The sequence below is a fragment of the Desmodus rotundus genome, chromosome 11, assembly GCF_022682495.2.
Source record: "Desmodus rotundus isolate HL8 chromosome 11, HLdesRot8A.1, whole genome shotgun sequence".
Classification (NCBI taxonomy): Eukaryota; Metazoa; Chordata; class Mammalia; order Chiroptera; family Phyllostomidae; genus Desmodus; species Desmodus rotundus.
In genome coordinates this window covers 6,402,833-6,422,383 of record NC_071397.1, presented here as the reverse complement: position 1 = coordinate 6,422,383, position 19,551 = coordinate 6,402,833, and the positions used below count along the sequence as shown (strand labels likewise).

At 38.8% G+C, this 19,551-nt stretch overlaps 1 protein-coding gene across 1 annotated transcript in view; it reads right to left on the bottom strand.

Moving 5' to 3' along the window:
* Positions 1–19,551, bottom strand: part of DNAH8 (dynein axonemal heavy chain 8) — a 288,603-nt gene that overhangs the window by 98,588 nt on the left and 170,464 nt on the right. The window contains exons 62-68 of the mRNA XM_024557808.3: positions 19,010–19,140; positions 10,374–10,527; positions 8,822–8,986; positions 7,481–7,707; positions 5,570–5,688; positions 3,801–3,904; positions 18–194 (exon numbers count right to left, since the gene is read on the bottom strand). Of these exons, the coding sequence (XP_024413576.3) occupies positions 18–194; positions 3,801–3,904; positions 5,570–5,688; positions 7,481–7,707; positions 8,822–8,986; positions 10,374–10,527; positions 19,010–19,140 (1,077 nt within the window). The remainder of the gene's footprint in view (positions 1–17; positions 195–3,800; positions 3,905–5,569; positions 5,689–7,480; positions 7,708–8,821; positions 8,987–10,373; positions 10,528–19,009; positions 19,141–19,551) is intronic.

The following is a 19,551-nucleotide window of genomic DNA, read 5'->3' as shown; positions in this document are numbered from 1 at the left end:
ATGCACTCACTACTCACATTCAGGGCTGCTTCCGCTTCTTCCAGTGCGGGTTTGGCTGCCTCGAGCTTTGACTCAGCTTTTACTTTTTCATGATCAATTTCATCCACAATTTTTTGGGCTTTGTCTTTTACCTCCTGCACTTCATTTTTTACTTTGGCTGAAGCTTGAGCACTTACTGTGACTTCTGCCAGCACCTTTTAAGTTGAGGAAGCACATGAGAGCAAATAGACACCTCTGAGCAGAATTTACAGACTTGAGTAGTGAGAGAATATTTATTTAATATAATGTAAAACATGAATAAGCCAACTTATTTCTTATCTAAATCATCTGTATTTTAAGGTCTATTAAAGAACGACCCAACACCTATTAAAACCCAATTATATCCAGAGAGCCAACACAGACAGCACAAAGGGCATCCCAAGAGCATTAAGTTCAGGAGATCACAGAGACAGCACCACTACATCCCACAGGTCTCCTACCATAGAAGTTCACACCAGAAACATTTGATAAAGTACAGCACCTATTTATAATAAAAACACTCAGCAAAGTGGAAGTAGAGGGAGCATTCCTCAACATAATAAAGGCCATATATGAGAAACCTACAGCCAACATCATACTCAATGGGCAAAAAGTAAAAGCTTTCCCACTAAGATCAGAAACAAGACAAAGGTGTCCACTCTCACCACTTCTATTCAACATAGTATTGGAATTTGAGGCCACAGTGATCAGACAAGAAAAAGAAATAAAGGCATCCAAATTGGAAAAGAGGAAGTAAAACTGTCATTGTTTGCAAATGACATGAGAGTAGAAATCCCTATAGACTCTACCAAAAAACTACCTGTCCTAATAAGAGAATTTGGCAAAATGGCAGGACACAAGGTCAATATTCAGAAGTTGAAGGCATTTTTGTATACCAACAATGAAATATCAGAAACAGAAATTAGGACAAAAATCCCATTTACCATAGAAACAACAAAAATAAAGTACCTAGGAATAAAGCTAACCAAGGAGGTAAAAGACCTGTACTCAGGAAACTACACATCACTGAAGAAAGAAATTAAGGAAGACACAAATAAATGAAGCATATACCGTGTTCATAGATTGGAAGAATTTACATCATTAAAATGTTCATACTACCCAAAGCAATTTATAGATTTAATGCAATTCCTATTAAAATACCAATGACATATTTCACAGAGTATAAATATTTCAAAAATTTATATGGAATCATAAATGACCCTGAATAGCCTCAGCAACTTCAAGAAAGAAGAACAAATTAGGATGGATCACAATATCTGATATCAAACTATATTATAAGGCCACTGTAATAAAAGCAGTCTGTATTTGCATAAGAACAGACACATAGGTCAATGGAACAGAAGAGAGAGCCCAGAAACAAACCCATGTTTCTATGGTCAATTAATATTTGATAAAGGGGGAAAAGGCATAAAATGGTAAAAAGAGCCTCTTCAACAAATAGTGTTGGAGGATCTGGACAACTACATGCAAAAAAAATGAAACTCGACCACCAACTTACACCACACACAAAAATAAACTCAAGATGAATAAAAGACTTAAATATAAGTCATGACACCATGAAAGTTCTAGAGAACACAGGCAAGAAAAATTTCAGATATCCCACGCAGCAATATTTTCACTGATATGTCCTCTTTATAATTTCTTATAAAAGAAAGAATAAACAAACAGGACTACATCAGTTTAAAAAGCTTCTGCTCAGCTAAAGAAAACATCACCAAATGAAAAGAAACCAACCGTACAGGAATATATATTTGCCAGTGACACACTGGACAGGGTTTGGTCTCCAAAATATATAAAGAACTCACACAACTCCACATCAGGAAACAAACATTCCAATTAAAATATGGGCCTGCCCTGGCTGGTGTGGCTCAGTGGATTAAGTGCTGTCCTGCAAACCAAAGGGTCACTGGTTCAATTCCCATTCTAAAGCACATGCCTGGGTTGTGAGCCAGGTCGCCAGTACAGGGCACATGAGAGGCAACCACATATTGATGTTTCTCTCTCTCTTTCTCCCTCCCTCCCCCTCTCTAAATATAAATAAATAAATAAAATCTTTTTTAAAAATGAGCCTGAACAGACACTTCTCCAAGGAGGACATTCAGAGAGCCCATTGACATATGAAAGGATGCTCAACATCACTAGCCATCAGAGAGATGCAAATTAAAACCACAATGAGATACCACTTCCACTGGTCAGAATGGCCATCATTGACAAATCAACAAACAACAATGCTGGTGAGGATGTGAAGAAAAGGGAACCCTAGTGCACTGTTGGTGGGAATGTGGACTGGTACAGTCACTGTGGAAAACAGTGTGGAATTTTCTCAAAAAACTAAAAATGGAACTGCCTTTTGACCCAGCAGTTCCACTGCTGGGATTATACCCTAAGAATCTTGAAACACCACTTTAAAAGAACATATGCACCCCAATATTCATAGCAGCACAATTTACAATAGCCAAGTGTTCAAAGAAACGTAAGGGCCCATAAGTAAATGAGTGGATCAAAAAACTATGGTACATTTACACAATGGAATACTACACAGCAGAAAGAAAGAAGGAACTCCTACCCTTCTCGACAGCATGGATGGAACTAGAGTGCATTATGCTAAGTGAAATAAGCCAGGCAGTGAAAGACAAATACTGTATGATCTCACCTATAAGTGGGACCCAATCAAAAAAACAAACAAGCGAGCAAAACAGAACCAGGGACATGGAAATAAAAAAATACAATCTGACAGTGACCAGAGGTAAGGGGGAGGGAGAAAGCAGGGGAAAGGAGAGGAAGGGTCAAGTCAAGGAACATATATAAAGGACCCATGGACAAGGACAACGGGGCCGGGGGGGAGGGTGAATTGAATGTGGGAAGAGGGGCAGGGCAGGGGAGAGCAATGGGGGAAAAATGGGGCCAACGGTATTTGAACAACAATAAAAAATATTTTTAAAGGTGTATTAAAGTAACACTTTTGAGCAGTTCCTTGCAGTCTGTTATTTCCTACATTTTCCTCAGGCTTGGAATATATAGATAAATATTTTAAGCTTTCAGAAAAATCGTATTTCTACTCTATGTAATTTGTAAAGCAATTCAAGAAACTGTACTGGAATAAGATCAGAAACCATATTAAGCCTTGTGTAAGTAACAATAACAATAACTCATATTTTGTTAAGTACCTACTACATGCCAGAACTTTGCTAAGTGCCTCTCCTAACTCTCTCTTATTTCAGCAACTGGCTGAGGATCAGGACCTAAGCATCTGTTCTAACTGCCTCTCAGGGAATGGAAGCCGAAGGCAGTCTGAGGCTGGTGGGGTCGTAGATAAAGGGGCAGCACAGGTACACTCGCATTCCTACCACCTTGCGGGAGAATCGTTTTCTTTCTTTCTTTTTTTTTTTTTTGTAAATCGATCAACCCTTCCTCTTATCTTTTCCCTGCACTACACAAACTTCAGATGAGACTTGGGCCATCCTAGAAACCTGGAGCATGCAGGGACCTTAACAATTTACAGCCAAGCAGAAATTGTATAAATGGATGAGACAGAGCGGGACAGACAGAGCCAGCGAAGAAGGAATAGCCTTGGACCCGGTAGAGGACATGATAGTTTAGGTATGTCTTGGTATAAGTTAAACAACAGTATCTAATGGTCTTTGGGGATATTATCTTACCAGAAATACTCTGTAACTTTATACCCTGTAAGTTTATAAATGCTTTGTTTTAATACGGAAAAATGTACCTCACCACTCAGGAAAAAATAAATGCAAACTCACTTCATCTGCTTTTACAGAAGCCACCGCCAACTCCTTTTCCTTCACTGCAAGATCCTGCGAGAGCTTCGCAACGGATTCACTTGCCTCCATAAGCTTGTCAAGACCTTTACAAACACACATATATACTCTCTTGTTGAGTATGTGAATATACCTCATCAAATATTTATTCAACACTTACTACATATAAGGCACCATATAAATACTGTAACAGGCACACGGTACCTAATTATGGACAAAAGCTTTGAAAACACACCTATCTTCAGAGCAACAACACCGACTGTATTTCTAAGAGTTTCAGCAGTGGGATGAAGAAAATAGCTCCAACGGGGGAAAATTATCTGACTACATGTAAGGGAAAGTCACAGTGCCTTCCCGAGTAACCTTAATCACTGAACTTACGTGACAAACATTAATCAAGTAACTCACTTGACAAACAGATGCTGCCTTGGCTTTGCAAACACTTTGTAACTGTCATTTTTTGCCTTTGAATAATATTGCAGCTGAGATGGCAAGTGAGACACGAAATCTATTAACAATTTTGTTGTCCTCTTCATTATAAAAACGAGAGGGGGACTGTGAAGACCTGTGCAACTGGCTCTGTGACTTTCAATACTGGAGAGCAACATGACTGACTTTCTCAAGTTCCACCTGGGTTTGAGACAGAAGCACTTCAGTAAATGCTTAGCAGGTGATCTCTTGAGGCAGAGGGGGAGCACTCATTTATAGGTTTGCAGTTTCCAGACTGTCAGTGCTCCCCCATGGCTGAATTCAAGCCACCAAGAGATTCTCAGTAGCACGCTATTATCGCTGTTATATAATATTTCCACCATACAGGTAGGATGGAAATAACCTCAAGAACATTAATAATAGCAAAATAGAGTAAAAATAACTAAGAAGTGGTTAACTTTTGAGTATCTATTGCCTTCATTTTTAATATAATTTATTTAATTATAAGTTTACATAATTTATTTTTTAATAAAGACTGTGTTTAAAAACCAGGTCGCTAAATTCCTACATTTCATGATCAGCTCCCAGGAGGCAGTGCAGGCGGCTCCAGCACACCACCCATCCTGGGGCATCAGTGCAAGAGCTGCAGGAGGGTGAGCCATGAGAACCGAAGAAGGGTTCTTTCACTGTGTTTCTACTGGTGCTATAACTTCACCAACCATGGAGCTCAGTAATGGTCTGGGACCAAGTCTTGTGCGGGAGAAGGAAAGAGAAAGCGCTAACGTATTCTGGAATGTTTGGACCAAATGCTTTCTGGACATATAACCTATTCCAATTTCTACTTTTTCTACTTACATATACTGAACACTCAGAAAACCATCACTCAGGTAAACGCTCTCTTTTTGTTTTTGTTTGTTTTGCCTTTCCTTTGTTAGAAATTTGAGAAGCACTAACATTGCAAAGTTTATATGAATTGAGGGAAATTGTAAGGAAACCAAAAACTGAAACTGTGGTCAGTTCCCCGGAGCTGGCTGGTCCCGTCTGTAAGCAACTGTGGCGGCCCGCTGCCAGAGTTGGAAACTCTGAAAACCCAGAGTTGAAAGAGCTGGGAGAAGTGGTTGCAGAAAGGAAACAGAGCACCTCTGTCTAGATTTCTTCTGCCCAGAGTTTCTGGACGGGTCAAAAGACCCTTAAGGGCATTCCTTCAAGATAATCTATTATTAACACTAACGTCAGTATTTTATTTTCAAATACAACAATATCTACCAGGCAAAATACTGGGATCCCTATCAAACAAGCCCTTAAAATTCCATTCTGCTTACCGATATTCATACGTTCAGCTTGTTCATGGATGTATTTCAACTTTTCAGTATAAATGTTTTTATAACCATTTATAAATGAGAGGTAAGATTTGGGAGTCACGTGCGCTCTTCGGCGGTATCTGAAAAGGAACGTAAGAGCGATCTTCGTCTCGGCCATTCTGCTGTACACCCAAACAATGCCAGAACAGGTGCTCTTCCCACTGTGAAATCGGGGTCATTCCCGAGAGTGAGTCACTAGCGGGAGGGCAGACTAGGGGTGCGGGGGTGAGAGTGCTAATGTCTGGTATCTGGGCCTTTTTGGGGTCTTTGACTCCACTCTTACACAGCTCTGGGCTTCTGTTTCCTCATCTGGAACACTGAAGAAAGAATCACTGCTCTACATTTACCAGAATTTTGTGAAGATAAAAAATATGTAAATAGCATATGTAAATATACTTTGTAAACTTTTAAGGTTCTGTACAAATATTAGGCATAAGTGGTTGAAGTGAATTTGTACTGAGATCTGTGTTCATTTAGCTGCTATTGGCTACACACCTCTTCACTTCTAGGAACCAGCTGAGTGGGTTTCCCCGAGGTTCCCGAGGGGAAAGCCACTCTCTCCCCGGAGGCCCTGCATTGTCTTTGAAAGCAAAGTAGCCACACTGGATTCAAACATTCAACTCACTCTGGGCTGTAGCATAATAATTATATTTAACAATAGAAATAAATAAAAAGAATAAGTTTATACAGGAGAAACTCAAGTCAAAGAAGAGCTCCACACATCCTATAAAGTCATTAATTTTTGCACTTTGGGAGTTCAGAAGACTTTTAACATTAAAATATTTTAAAGACAGCATATAAAGGACTATCATTAAAGTGTTATGTAAATATTACATTCAGAATGGACTTCTACAACCTAAGGGAGTATGAAAAATTTGAAAAACATACTAAATTTTTCAAAAATAGACACAGGTTTTTGTAGCTGTATAAAGGTAAGAATTTCTCTCTACAGATAATGGTAGCAGGAGGAGCTCAAATGAGGTAGAAAGAAAATCTTCCTAGCAGTAAAAATTAATACCCACGAATTCACCAAGAGGATCCAGGAGATCATCTACAACTATTCAAGAAGGTGGTCTGGGTGTAGATTTTTCAAACACTTTTGTGAGACAAGGAACCCTTGGAAAAATCAATGAAAGGTTACCCAGATTCTCTGTGCAGAAAAATAGGCCTAGTCTCTCTGGCGGGCTCAGCACCCCTGAGGCCCATCCATTAACCCTAAGAGACAGGCCCACTCTTCCAGAAATCCACGTTGGGGCAACTACATTCATGCCTCTCGGTCACAGACGGTGACTGTCGTGCTAGGGGTGGGCAGTGGCATTTTTAAACTGTTGACACCAGCTTTTACATATGGGCAGAATTGTTACTTTTAGTCCTTATGATCAATTAAAATTTTGTTTCATAATTATTTGGCATAAAAACATGATGAAACATGCATCACTTTATCGGACTAAGTGATGCAAATACAAAACCTAAATGTTCTCTTAATGGAAGGCAATAAGAAAACTTTAAAACAGTGCACTTCTTTAATCACGATAAATAATGCCTTTGAACAAGAAACTAATTTTAAACAGGTCACTTTTGAAAAAAATTAAGTCAACAAAATAGAGTGATTCATTAAGCATGTGTTCCTTTGAAGTCTGAAAGGGAAAAGGTATTTAAATTCAGCATGGACATTAGTTAATTTTTAAAGCTCGTTATTTACCATCTTTTCAACACATAATCACTAGAAAATCAAAGCAAGTAAAAATCTAAGTGCAGCTGGGGCTCTGTGCTCAATCGATATGACTAGTTCTTTATGGGACGTTCCTTCCGATTTCTCTTTGGAGGAAATGTGTAGCTCTGTAGCTTTCATGCTCATGTGACGTCACCTACCTTTGGAAATAATTTTCACAGCTCTCTGAAACCATGTCATGGAAGAGGCCCATTGTTTCTACTACTTGTCTTTTGGTGTCACTAGAACAGACAATAGTATAGCCTGAAAGGAAATAGGAGGCCACAGCGATCAGCGCCTCCTTTGGCCAGCGACTGAACCAGTCCATAGTGCAACCCGAAATCAAGCCAGGAAATTTCAGAGACCGAGCACGGAACTTCTCGCCAACCTATTGACAGCAAAGTCAGAAAGCATTAGAAGCACAGACATTATAAATCATCTACAGAGAGGCTTGTGCATGCTGAGCCAACAGTGTGCCTTCACAATTTTTTAAAAACCTTGGGCTACATTAATAAGTAACGTGTCCAGATGAAGGGAGGTAATATTTCCTTACTCTTCCCTGTTCTACAACTACATCTGCATTCTTAGATTCGATTCTAGGAGCTACCTCTTAAGAGGAAACCGACAAACTAGAACTCTTCTAGAGAGAGACAACCAAGACAGTGAAAGGCCAGGACGCTAACCAAATGAGAATAGCAGAAGGCACAGGAGGTGTTTGATCTAAAAAGGAAATAATTCAGGGAGTCTGCAAAAACTTTCTCGAACTATGAGCAGCTGTATGTGGGAGAGGGGTTGGGCTCATTTTACAGGGCAGAAGCAAAATCAAAGGGGAGAAGACAGGGAGACAAAATTCAACTGATTGTAATAAAGACCTTTCTGGCTATTAGATTATCTAAAAATTAAGCAGATGCCTTGTAAATGAGTGAGACACACCCACCCTGTACCCAGAGCAGAGCTGACCGACAGAACTTTCAGTGATGATGGAAATTTTCTATGTATGTGCTTTCCAGTATGGCAGCCACCAGCTGCATGTGGTTATTGAGCATTTGAATTGGAGAAAATGGGATGAAAAATTGGATTTTTATTTTTACTTAATTTTAATTAATCAAAGTTTAAATAGCCATACATGTCTACTGGCTACTATACAGACAGTGTAGTGAGCTACAATAGTCAAACCTACATCTGGGACACTCTAGATGGTATGTCTAGACTGGGGGTGGAGCGGGACAAGACTGTATCACCAAAACCCTTCCAATTCAAATAATCTATATGTTTAGTAATGAAAGTTGTGGCCTATGCAATAATTTCAAATCAGATGAATATTTTACACCTTGATACGAGATTTTGGTCCATGGAGATTGGTAGTAGTAAAGTATTAATTTTATTTCAATGTAACAAGTGTTAGTTTCTGAGTAAATCATCTCATCAGAGAAAGTAAACCATCTAAATACATTTAAATAAGTAATTCCTCCTGCATACATATAACTACAATAAAAACTCACTGGAGAGAAGCAGAGAACAACGTGCAAGTTCTTCCTTGACCTTGAAATAAAGTATTCATACAGATTGTCAAAGGTAGGAGGATGGCGAGGCAGCTCCTTTTTCATCACTGATATCAGGCTTTGGGTGATTTCATCCATTTCATCCCGTGCAAACAAATTGGAGATCTTTGAGGAACGGACAAGATAGTGTTCGGTGTTTTAAGTGTTCTCCACAGCGAGTTCACTGCCAAAGTCTGGTCCTCTTTTCCCACCTGTATGTCATCTTTTGTTCCTGTTTTCTTTCTGCATCTCCCCTTTTAAACTGCTGGTTTGCCCAAGATTACCAAGAGTACAACTGTTTATTGAGCAGGTTGAGAAGTTTCATCAGGAGCAAATTATGTTTCCTTTTGTTCAAATAGCTATCACTAAAGAAACCATCCCTGGAAGTATAGTCTTAAACAACTATCACTAAAATGCTCTCTCTCCACCATTCCTATCATTTCTTTAAAATGTCCATGGTGCCCTCTGTTGTCTGAGTCATTGTCAGTCTCAATTCTGTCTCCAAGGCTGGTTAACTCTGTCTCTTAGGAGTTAATCAGCTCCTACACCAATAAGAATCCATAGACACCACGGTGCAGGAAAGAGTTAACACAGCAGTTTTACCTCTTTTAAGAAGAGTTTAATTTTAAGAAGCATCCTTGCAGGGCTGGCATCTGGAAACTTGACCTTTGGAATGGCTCCTCCATTGCTAATTAACAAGGCTGTTCCACTGTACCCAGACTATGCACACAAACATTGGGATAAATGGGGAACATCTACACTCCGTCTGGGAGTCTGGAATTTGGGTGGTTGTGGCTAGGCAGGGAGTGGATACATGGCCAGTGCCAATACAACTGTTGGACTCTGAGCCTCAGACAGCCCCCTGAACAGACACACAGTGCACGTGTCACGGCACGTCACCGCTGGGGGGGAAGCACATTCTGCACAGCCCCTCTGGTGAGAACATGGAAAGCCCGCCCATGGATTTCCCCAGACTCCCCTGATACGTCTTTCTCCTTACTGATCTGGCTGTGACTCCTTCCCGTGTTGCTTTAGTAAATGTTACCCATGAGTACGAGTATATGCAAAGTCCCTTACTTCCTTGTACCGTAGTGCCATGGCAGTGCTGATACAAGCAGTGTCAGAGTGGTGACACTGACACCTACTTGCACCTAATGGAACTCCTCTACCTGTTCTGCATCCCTGTTAAACAGGTGGGTGGATGGATGGATAGATAGGTAAGTACTTTGCTCCTCCTAAAATAAATTACAGGATCAAACTGACGACTTAAGAGACAGATAGGCAATCATATGTAAAATGGAACAAGGCACACAGGAAATCTAGGGGCAGGCAGCACTAACTGCACAGGAACTTCAAAACTTTACCAAATCCCCTACGTTGACCATTTCTAGAACAAAAAATGTGTGACGAGCGGTGTCACGAGCTAAAGGCTGCTGAAGGGTTGCTACTGTTTTGTATTCGAATACAATTTCCATGTTTAAATACGAGCGTCTCCTCTACTTTTGAGACCTACCTCCCCTGAAGACAGTAGATTGTTAAGATATTCTAGAAATGCCTCGTCTTTTATCTCATTGTCAGTAAAGATGAAGGTGATGCCTTTTCCTTCAGCCCCAGCCACTTTGTACAGAGATTTTAAGTCATCTATTAGATTACTCACATTATAAGACCTAAAAAATAAAAGTGGTAAGAAATTTAAAATTAAAATATATACACGGCCATAATTTATCTCAAAATACTACATAACCCAGGCCATTAGAGCATAGTCTGCAGCTGCTCCAAGAGATGTGAGTAATAATGCCTGCTAAAAACATGGGGATTACAGCAGAGTAGCTGTATGCTACATGCAAACACATGTTTTATTTAACCTAAAAAGTGAGGAACGGGGAGTTTATCAGAAATGACTCATGAAGAGGAACTGGAAGAGGGAGATGAACTTTTATTCTCTGCAGTCTGACAGTCCTCAGCAGCAGATTTTTCCCAAGCGTGTACATGGATAATATCTAAAACTAATTTGAAATTTGGATGAGTTTGGACTGATTAAAAAGTAAAGATAAATTATGAATAAAATCACTGATAAATTATATATAGTAGTAATTTGTGCATCTCATTAAGTGCCTAGATACAGAGAAAACCTACAGAAAAGATGCATTATGCAATGTGATATAAATAATAGAAATGCTATAATTATGTGATAACAGATTATAAAAAGATCTTGGTCTCTGTTTTTGTTTTCTGTTTCCTACTAAATGTATGTGCTACCAGACCTGATGTGATGTATAAAAATAAAGCAGACATTTTTTCAAGTGCCTACACATAAATCTTAATGAGTAAGTTGATGACAAAGACTATGAAGAAATCCTCACTTGAAAGAGGTGTTACAGTTCAAGTAATCGGGAGTTTCAGGTAAGCCTTAGGGTATAATGGAAAGACCATGGGCACTGGAACCAGAAGGATCTGGATTCAAATTCCCTTTTGGCAGCTTTAGAAAAGTTCCTTCACAAGGAATGAAAAAAATTCCATGCAAATGGAAAAAACAATATGGGGTAGCAATACTTATGTCTGATGAAACAGACTTCAAAACAAAGCCCATAATAAGAGACAAAGAAGGTTAATAATAAAGGGATTGACCCAAAAAGAGGATAAACATGCACCCAACACAGGAGCACCTAAATATATAAGGGAAATGTTGGTGGGCATTCAGGGAGAGATCAAAAGCAATATAGTCATAGTAGGGGATTTTAACACCCCACTGTCACCAATGGATAGATCTTCCAGACAAAAAATTCAACAAGGAAACAGCTGCCTTAAATGACACACTGGATCAGATGGATTTAATTCATATTTACAGAACATTTCATCCCAAAGCAGCAGAATATACATTTTTCTCAAGTGCACATATAACATTCTCAAAGACAGACCACATGTTAGGACACAAAGTAAGACTGAGCTCATATCAAGCATCTTCTCAGGTCATAATGGTATGAAACTAGACATCAACTAAATAAAAACACTGAAAAACATTCAAACACATAGAGACTAAATTGCATGTTATTAAACAATGACTGGGTTAACAATGAGATCAAGGAAGAAATCAAAAATTACCTGGAAACAAATGAAAATAAACACACAACCCAAAATCTATGGGACACATCAGAACAGTCCTGAGAGGGAAGCTCACAGCATTACAGGCCTGCCTCAAGAAGAAAGAAAAATGTCAAATAAACAATCTAATCCCACACCTAAAAGAACTAGAAAAATAACAACAAAGCCCAGAGTAAGAAGAAGGAAGGAAATAATAAAGATCAGAGCAGAAATAAATGACATAGAGATTTTTTTAAAAAAATACAAAAGACAAATGAAACCAATAGCTGGTTCTTTGAAAAGATAAACAAGATTAATAAACTTTTAGCCAGACTCATCAAGAAACAGAGGAGCGAAGTAAATAAAATCAGAAATGAAAGAGGAGAAGTAAAACAACTGACATCACAGAAATACAAAGGATTATAAGAAAATACTATGAACAACCATATGCCAAAAAATTGGACAACCTGAGTGAAATGGACAAATTCCTAGAAACATACAATGTTCCAAAACTCAATCAGGAAGAATCAGAAAACCTGAACAGACCGATTACAACTAAAGATATTGAAGCAGTGATCAAGAACTCCCAGCAAACAGAGTCCTGGACTGGATGGCTTCACAGGCAAATTTTACCAAACATTCAAAGAAGAACCAACACCTATCATCCTCAAATTATTCCAAAAAATTCAAGAGGAGGGAAGACTTACAAGTTCTTTTTACGAGAATAGCATTATCCTAATTCCAAGACCAGATAAATACACTACTAAGAAAGAAAATTATAGGCTAATATCCCTAATGAACATAGATGCTACAATCCTCAATGAACTAGTAGCAAACCAGATCCAGTAATACGATGATCAAGTGCGGTTTATTCCATGGGTGCAAGGTTGATACGGTATTTGCAAATTAATAAATGCAATACACCACATAAACAAAATGAAAAATAAAAATCACATAATCATGTCAATAGATGTAGAAAAGCATTTAACAATATCTACCACCCGGTTATGATAAAAACTCTCAGCAAAGTGGGAATAGAGGGATCATACTTCAACATAATAAAGGTCATATATGACAAACCTACAGCCAACTTCGTACTTAGTGTTCCTTAAAATCAGGTACAAGACAGGAATCTCCATTTTCACCACTCATTCAACACAGTACTCTAAGTGTGAGCCACAGCAATCAGACAAGAAGAAATTAAAGACATCCAAATCGAAGAGGAGAAAGCAAAACTGTCATTATTCGCAGATGACATAATATTGCAAATACAAAGAAAACCTGAAAGACTCTACCAAAAAACTACTAGTTCTAATATATGAATTCAGCAAAGCAGCAGGGTACAAAATTAATATTTGGAAATTGGTGGCATTTTTATATACCAAAAACAAACTATCAAAGATATTAAGAAAACAATCCCATTTCCTATTGCAACAAAAACAAGTTAAGGGATGTAGGAATAAATTTAACCAACGAGGTAAAAGACCTGTACTTGGAAAACTATAGGACATTGAAGAAAGAAATTTAGGAAGATACAAATAAGTGGAAGTATATACCATGTTCATACTCCATGTTCATGGATTGGAAGAATTAATATCTTAAAATGTCCATACTACCCAAAGCAATCTATAGATTCAACACAATATCACAGATCTAGAACAAATATTCCAAAAATTTACATGGAACCAAAAAGACCCCGAAAAGCCTCAGCAATCTTGAAAAAGAACAACAAAGATGGAGGTATCACAATACCTGGTGTCAAACTATAACAAGGTCATTGGCACTTTATAACAAAACACCCTGGCACTGGCTTAAGAACAGCATATACCACAATGGAACAGAACAGGGAGCTTAGAAATAAACCCATGCCTTTATGGTTAATTAATATTTGACAAAGGGGACAAGAGCATACAATGGATTAAAGAAAGTCTCTTTAATAAATGGTGTTGGGAAAATTGGACAGGTCCATGCAAAAAAAAAAAAAGAAAAGAAAAGAAAAGAAACTAGACTAGTAACTTATACCGTACAAAGAATAAAGTCAAAATGGACAAAAGCCTTAAATGTAAGTCATGAAACCATAAAAATCCTAGAAGAAAACATAATTAGTAGGATCTCAGACATCTTGTGTATCAATATTTCTGCTGATATATCTCCTAGGGCAAGGGAAAAAAGGAAAAAATAAACCAGTGGGACTACATAAAACTAGAAAGCTTTTGCACAGCAAAAGAAACCATCGGCAAAATGAAAAAGGAGCCCACTGTATGTAAAACATATTTGCCAATGATACATCTCATAAGAGGCTAATTTCTAAAATATATAAATAACTTACACAACTCAACACCAGGAATACAAACAATCTAATTTAAAAAGGGGCAAAGAACCCAAATACACATTTCTCAAAAGAGGACATACAGATGGCCAATAGACATATGAAAAAATGCTCAATGTCACTAATCATCAGAGGGATGAAAATTAAAGTCATATTGAGATATCACCTCACACCTGCCAGAATGGCTATCATCAATAAATCAACAAACACCAAGTGCTGGCAAGGAAGTGGAAAAAGGGGAACCCTAGTACAGTGTTGGTGGCAATGCAGACTGTGCAGCCACTGTGGAAAACAGTGTGGAGTTACCTCAAAAAATTAAAAACGGAACTGCCTTTTGACCCAGTGATCCCGCCTGTGGGAATATATCCTAAGAATCTCGAAACACTAATTCTAAAGCATTTGTGCGTGTCTATGTTTATTGCAGCATTGTTTATAATAGCCAAGATCTGGAAATAGCCCTAGTGGCCATTTCCAGAATGGAAAATTCTAGAAATTTCCGTTCCTGGTACATTTATACAATGGAATACTATGTGGTCATAAAAAACAAGGAAATCTTACCTTTTGCAACATCATGGATGGACCTGGAGATTATTATGCTAAGTGAAATAAACTTACAGAAAAAGACAAACATCACATGATCTCACTCATATGTGGGGTGAACAAAATAAACTGACGAACAAAATGGAAACAAGCCTGGATACATGGAACAGACGGACAGCTGTCAGAGGGGAGGAGGAGGGGGGACTGGATATAAGAAGGTGAAGGGATTAGCCAAAAAATCATACATGCATAAACACACGGACACAGACAACAGTGCGATGTTAGCCAGAGGGAAGCGGGGGTGGCTAGGGAGAAGCGGCCAAGGGGGGGAAATGGGGATGGAAAGAGACTGCGTGGGGCAATGGGTGCACAGTGCAGTGTGCAGATGATATTTTGTTGAATTATACACTTGAAACCTGTATGGTTTTGTCACTCCAATGAATTCAATTAAAAAGATAATAATAAAAAGTAAAAAGAAAAGTTCCTTCACATTTCTCTGCTCTGTTTCCTCACCTGCAAAATGAAGGTAATACCTATTTGTAAATGTTGTGGGCATTACAGATGATGTTACTTAAGTGAACTTAAATGAACGAACAGCTGATTTTTAAACTGGCATAGGCTACACCCTCTTGGGAAGCACTACAGTAAAATTTTATAGACATTGGCAAAAGGAACTCCATTAAAAAGAAAACATACATCCCTTTCAAAATAATTCCCAAGAGTTAAATTCATTTAAAAGAGAAACTGGTAAGATGCTTTGCAAAATGGAACACAGCCCACCCCTCCTGCAGAGGCGCACTGGCCAGGTGCTGCTGGTATAGTCCTCCCTCTGACTGGCCAGTCTCTAACTTGACCTGGCAATGAGGTCACAGAGCCACTTTGGCTGTGTGTGTTGGTTTGTTTTTTAATTAAACAGACTGTTATGCATTGTTTTTGTGAAATATGGACACAGTCACAACACACCCTTCTCTAGGTACTGACTCCTCTCTTCTGTTTCTTCCAGGGCTAAGCTGCTTGAGGAGTTTCTGTACTTATCTCTGCTTCTCCACTTGGTTAATGCGACATGTCTTCTGCACACATCCGCTCCACTGAAAGTTTTGCACAGCGACTGTTAGTTACCACTTCTCGTGATTTAACACCCTCAGGCTCCTGCTCTACCTCCTTGGCTTCTGGAAACCACTCTGTTGTTCCTCCTGTCTTGCCTCTCCTTCTCACCCACTGCCCCTTGCAAGCCCCCTTTGCCTATGCTGGGAGACCCCAGAATTCTCTCCTGAGCCCTCTTTTCTCTTTGTTATGATCCTATTCAAACTCCTCATTACCTTAAGAGTATCGCCGTTCCTGAGATTCCTATACTTCTATCTCCAGAACCCTCCCCTGAGTCTAATGACCTATGGAAACTGCATTCTGTAGACATTTCACACTCAACACATACTGAATTTTCATTTTATCCCTTTAAAACTGGTTGTTTATTCATTTGTTCAACATATGTTTTTACAGTTGGTTAAAGTACCCACTTTATAGTAATGGTAGACAAGACAAAGTTTACAATAGTCTGTCCTCAGCATTTACAGCCTGGTGAAAGACAGAATTGTGAACAAAAGCTTTTATTTTTTAATTTTTTGTTGTTTATTCTATTACAGTTGTCCCAGTGTTTTTCACTTTTTAATGCATTGTGATAAATACCACTAGAGAAACTAGGGCTTCGTCCTAGACTCTTCGTACCTTTTCTCCACTCCATATCCAATTAATTACCAAGTCTAATCAAGCTTACCTACTTCAAACTGTCCCCACTGACTCCTTCTCTCTACTCCCACTTTTCCTGCTGTTTTGCAATGTGCCCAGGATTCGATTTGATTGGGTATGGTACGGCATGCAGGCATGAAGGGAGAAGTTTATGCTCACAGACCCCTAGAAGCAGGAGGGGGCATGCCATGCCACGTAGGGCCCCATGGGGAAGCACCAGGCTGGTCAGGCGGCAGGAGGGCGGGGAAAGCATGGACAACTAACAACAGACTTGACTGCACTTTCCACGAGAAGGGCGAAGCCAGGCAGCCTAAGCAGATTTAGGATTGGCCGGTTTGAATAACTTCAGCAGGCTCTGGGGCATAGACGCTACTCCTAGTTGGCCGGTCCCTGACTGGTGTGACTAGGGCGGAGGAATATTGCTTCCTGAAGGGTGAAGCCAGATACAGGCTCTGTTCAGAGTATGGGCTCTGGATTGGTAGCTTTGCATATGAAAGGCACGCTTCTGGGCTAGCCCTGGGAGGAGCAGTCTCTACCTAGTGGGCAAGGTCCCAGGGCCAGAGCATCAAGAAACAGAAAACAAGAAAGTACAGATAACACACCTGCCTTAATTTAAGCCTCTGTCATTTCTAACCACAATGACAGCATCACCACCTGTGCCAGATCACAAACTCAGATACCCCCAGGAATCATGCAGGTAATGCCAATGGGTGAAGCAGGACTGGCGTGGTCTCAGGTGAACTGCAGGACTGCATGTCCACCTAAGCAGGCAGCTGCTGCTCAGCTCCAGCCACCTAGGAATGAGGGCCCAATATTGCCAGAGCCTTCGATTATTTCAAAAGAAGCCAGAAATATTTTTGTTTATTTATGTGAAATCTCCCAATTTTTAAATGTTGACAACTGATTAACTTTAATTAATCTCTAAATATCTTGTTTATAATACTCTCATAATTGTACCTTGTTAAATTTTCGTGTGTTTGGTAGCAGTGCTGTGTCTGTGCGTGTATAAGGTGAAAAGGCGATCTAAAATGTATACAAAAATACAGAGTGCTAAATATTCAAGACAATGCTGAAAAACAACAAATTTGTTCAAGACATATTAAAAGGCTACCAAAATTAAAACAGTGAGTAATAAAGAAAAGATAGAAAACTAACCAGTGAAAGAGACTATAGTCAAATATATGATCAGTTGATTTATGGGAAAAAACGACATTGTGATGTGGCTGGAAAACAGAGGACCTTTTCAATAAGTGAACTGGATTACTTGGATACCTATACTGAAAAAAATAATCTTAACTACAACTACCTCAGACGTTATGAGAAAATTAATTCTACATGAGTTACAGTTCTAAATGCAAAAACAGTAAAGTTTATCTGTAAATATAAAGAAAACCACAGGAGAATATCTTCATGACCTTGGAGTGAACAAAACATTTTAAAACACCACAAAGAGTAGTAAAACAAAGGGAAAATCGGTAACTTAAGTTTCATTAGACTTGATTCACTGAGAGTGAAAAGGAAAGCCAATGACAGGGAGAAGATATTTGCAATACACACCTGGATAAAGAAATTATATCCAAAATACAGAAGGAAAAAAACCCTACGAACCAATAAGAGAAAGAACTACACTTCAATAGAAAAAAAATAAAGAACTTAAAAACAGGTCAATAAGAGATGAAAATGTACTGAACATCATTAGCCATCTGGGAAATGTGAATTAAAGCCACCACGAGATACCCGCCAGATTTGCTAAACTGAAAAAAATTCATGGTGGCAAGGGCAAGGGCAAGGACGTGGAGGAACTGAAGCTCTCATGAACTGCTGGTGGGAGTGCAAACTGGTCGAACCACATTGGAACACTGTTCCGCGGATCTGGTACAGTCGAGCATATGCATCCAGCAATTCTGTCTCCAGAGTATACTCAGACATATACAAGAATATTCATAAAACCCTACAAATGTTCATAAACGTTACAGTGGGCAAACAAATTGTGATGATATGTGGTAAAGTTGAAGACTGTACAGCAATAAGAATGAACAAACTATTGGTGCATGTCACATCACGGATGAACCTTACAAGCAATGCGAGCAACAGAAAAGATACAATGGAGTGACTGTTGTAGGAACCGATTGATATAAAGTTCAAAAATCGGCAAAACTAATCAATAGGCTCAGAGGTGAGAATATGGTTACCCTGGGGAGGGTAATGAGTAGGATATGCCATGAGGCGTACTTGTGGGGGGGTAGTAATGTTTTATTTCTTCCTCTGCGCGCAGCTACACAGTCGTACGTAGTCTGTGACACCCGAGATCTGTGTACACTTCCTTGTGTATGTTACACTTCAACAGTTAACTTGAGAAAGAAATACACCAAATTGTTGTGTTTTTCTAAATAAACATTTTGCCCTGGAGAAATTAACCACAGAAAAACTTATTGTCTTGTTTTACTTTATCTTACCTGGTTAATGTTATCTGGAATATTTGATATCCAGCTATAAAAGAGGCCAATCTCGACAGACTTTGTTTTCCTGAACCACCAACACCCACCAGCAATGCATTTCCACATGATGTTCGAATTATTCGTGAAATCTGCTTTGAAATAAAATAGTATTTACTTGAAAATAGAATTCAACCATTTTTATTTTCTTGTACTAAAATGGTCCAAGATCTGACCATGTAGTTTCCAGACTGTATTAACCACTTCTCTTTAGTGATATATCTCAGAATTTTAAAAATTAAAGTTCATATTGATTTATCCTATTCAAATTATTTCCCTGCCCATGTATGTTTTCATTATGAAAAACAGACCAAATTATCTTTCCTGTCCTATGTCAAAACTATTCTGTGTGTGTGTGCAATTTTTTTCAACTCGATGGTGGAGCAGCTCTGGCCAACCTACAGAAATAAGTGTAGAATTGTTGGCTTATTCTTTTTATTTTAAATTTATTTATTTATTTATTTTTATTTTATTTGCAATTTTTAAATTATTTCAGTTGTTCA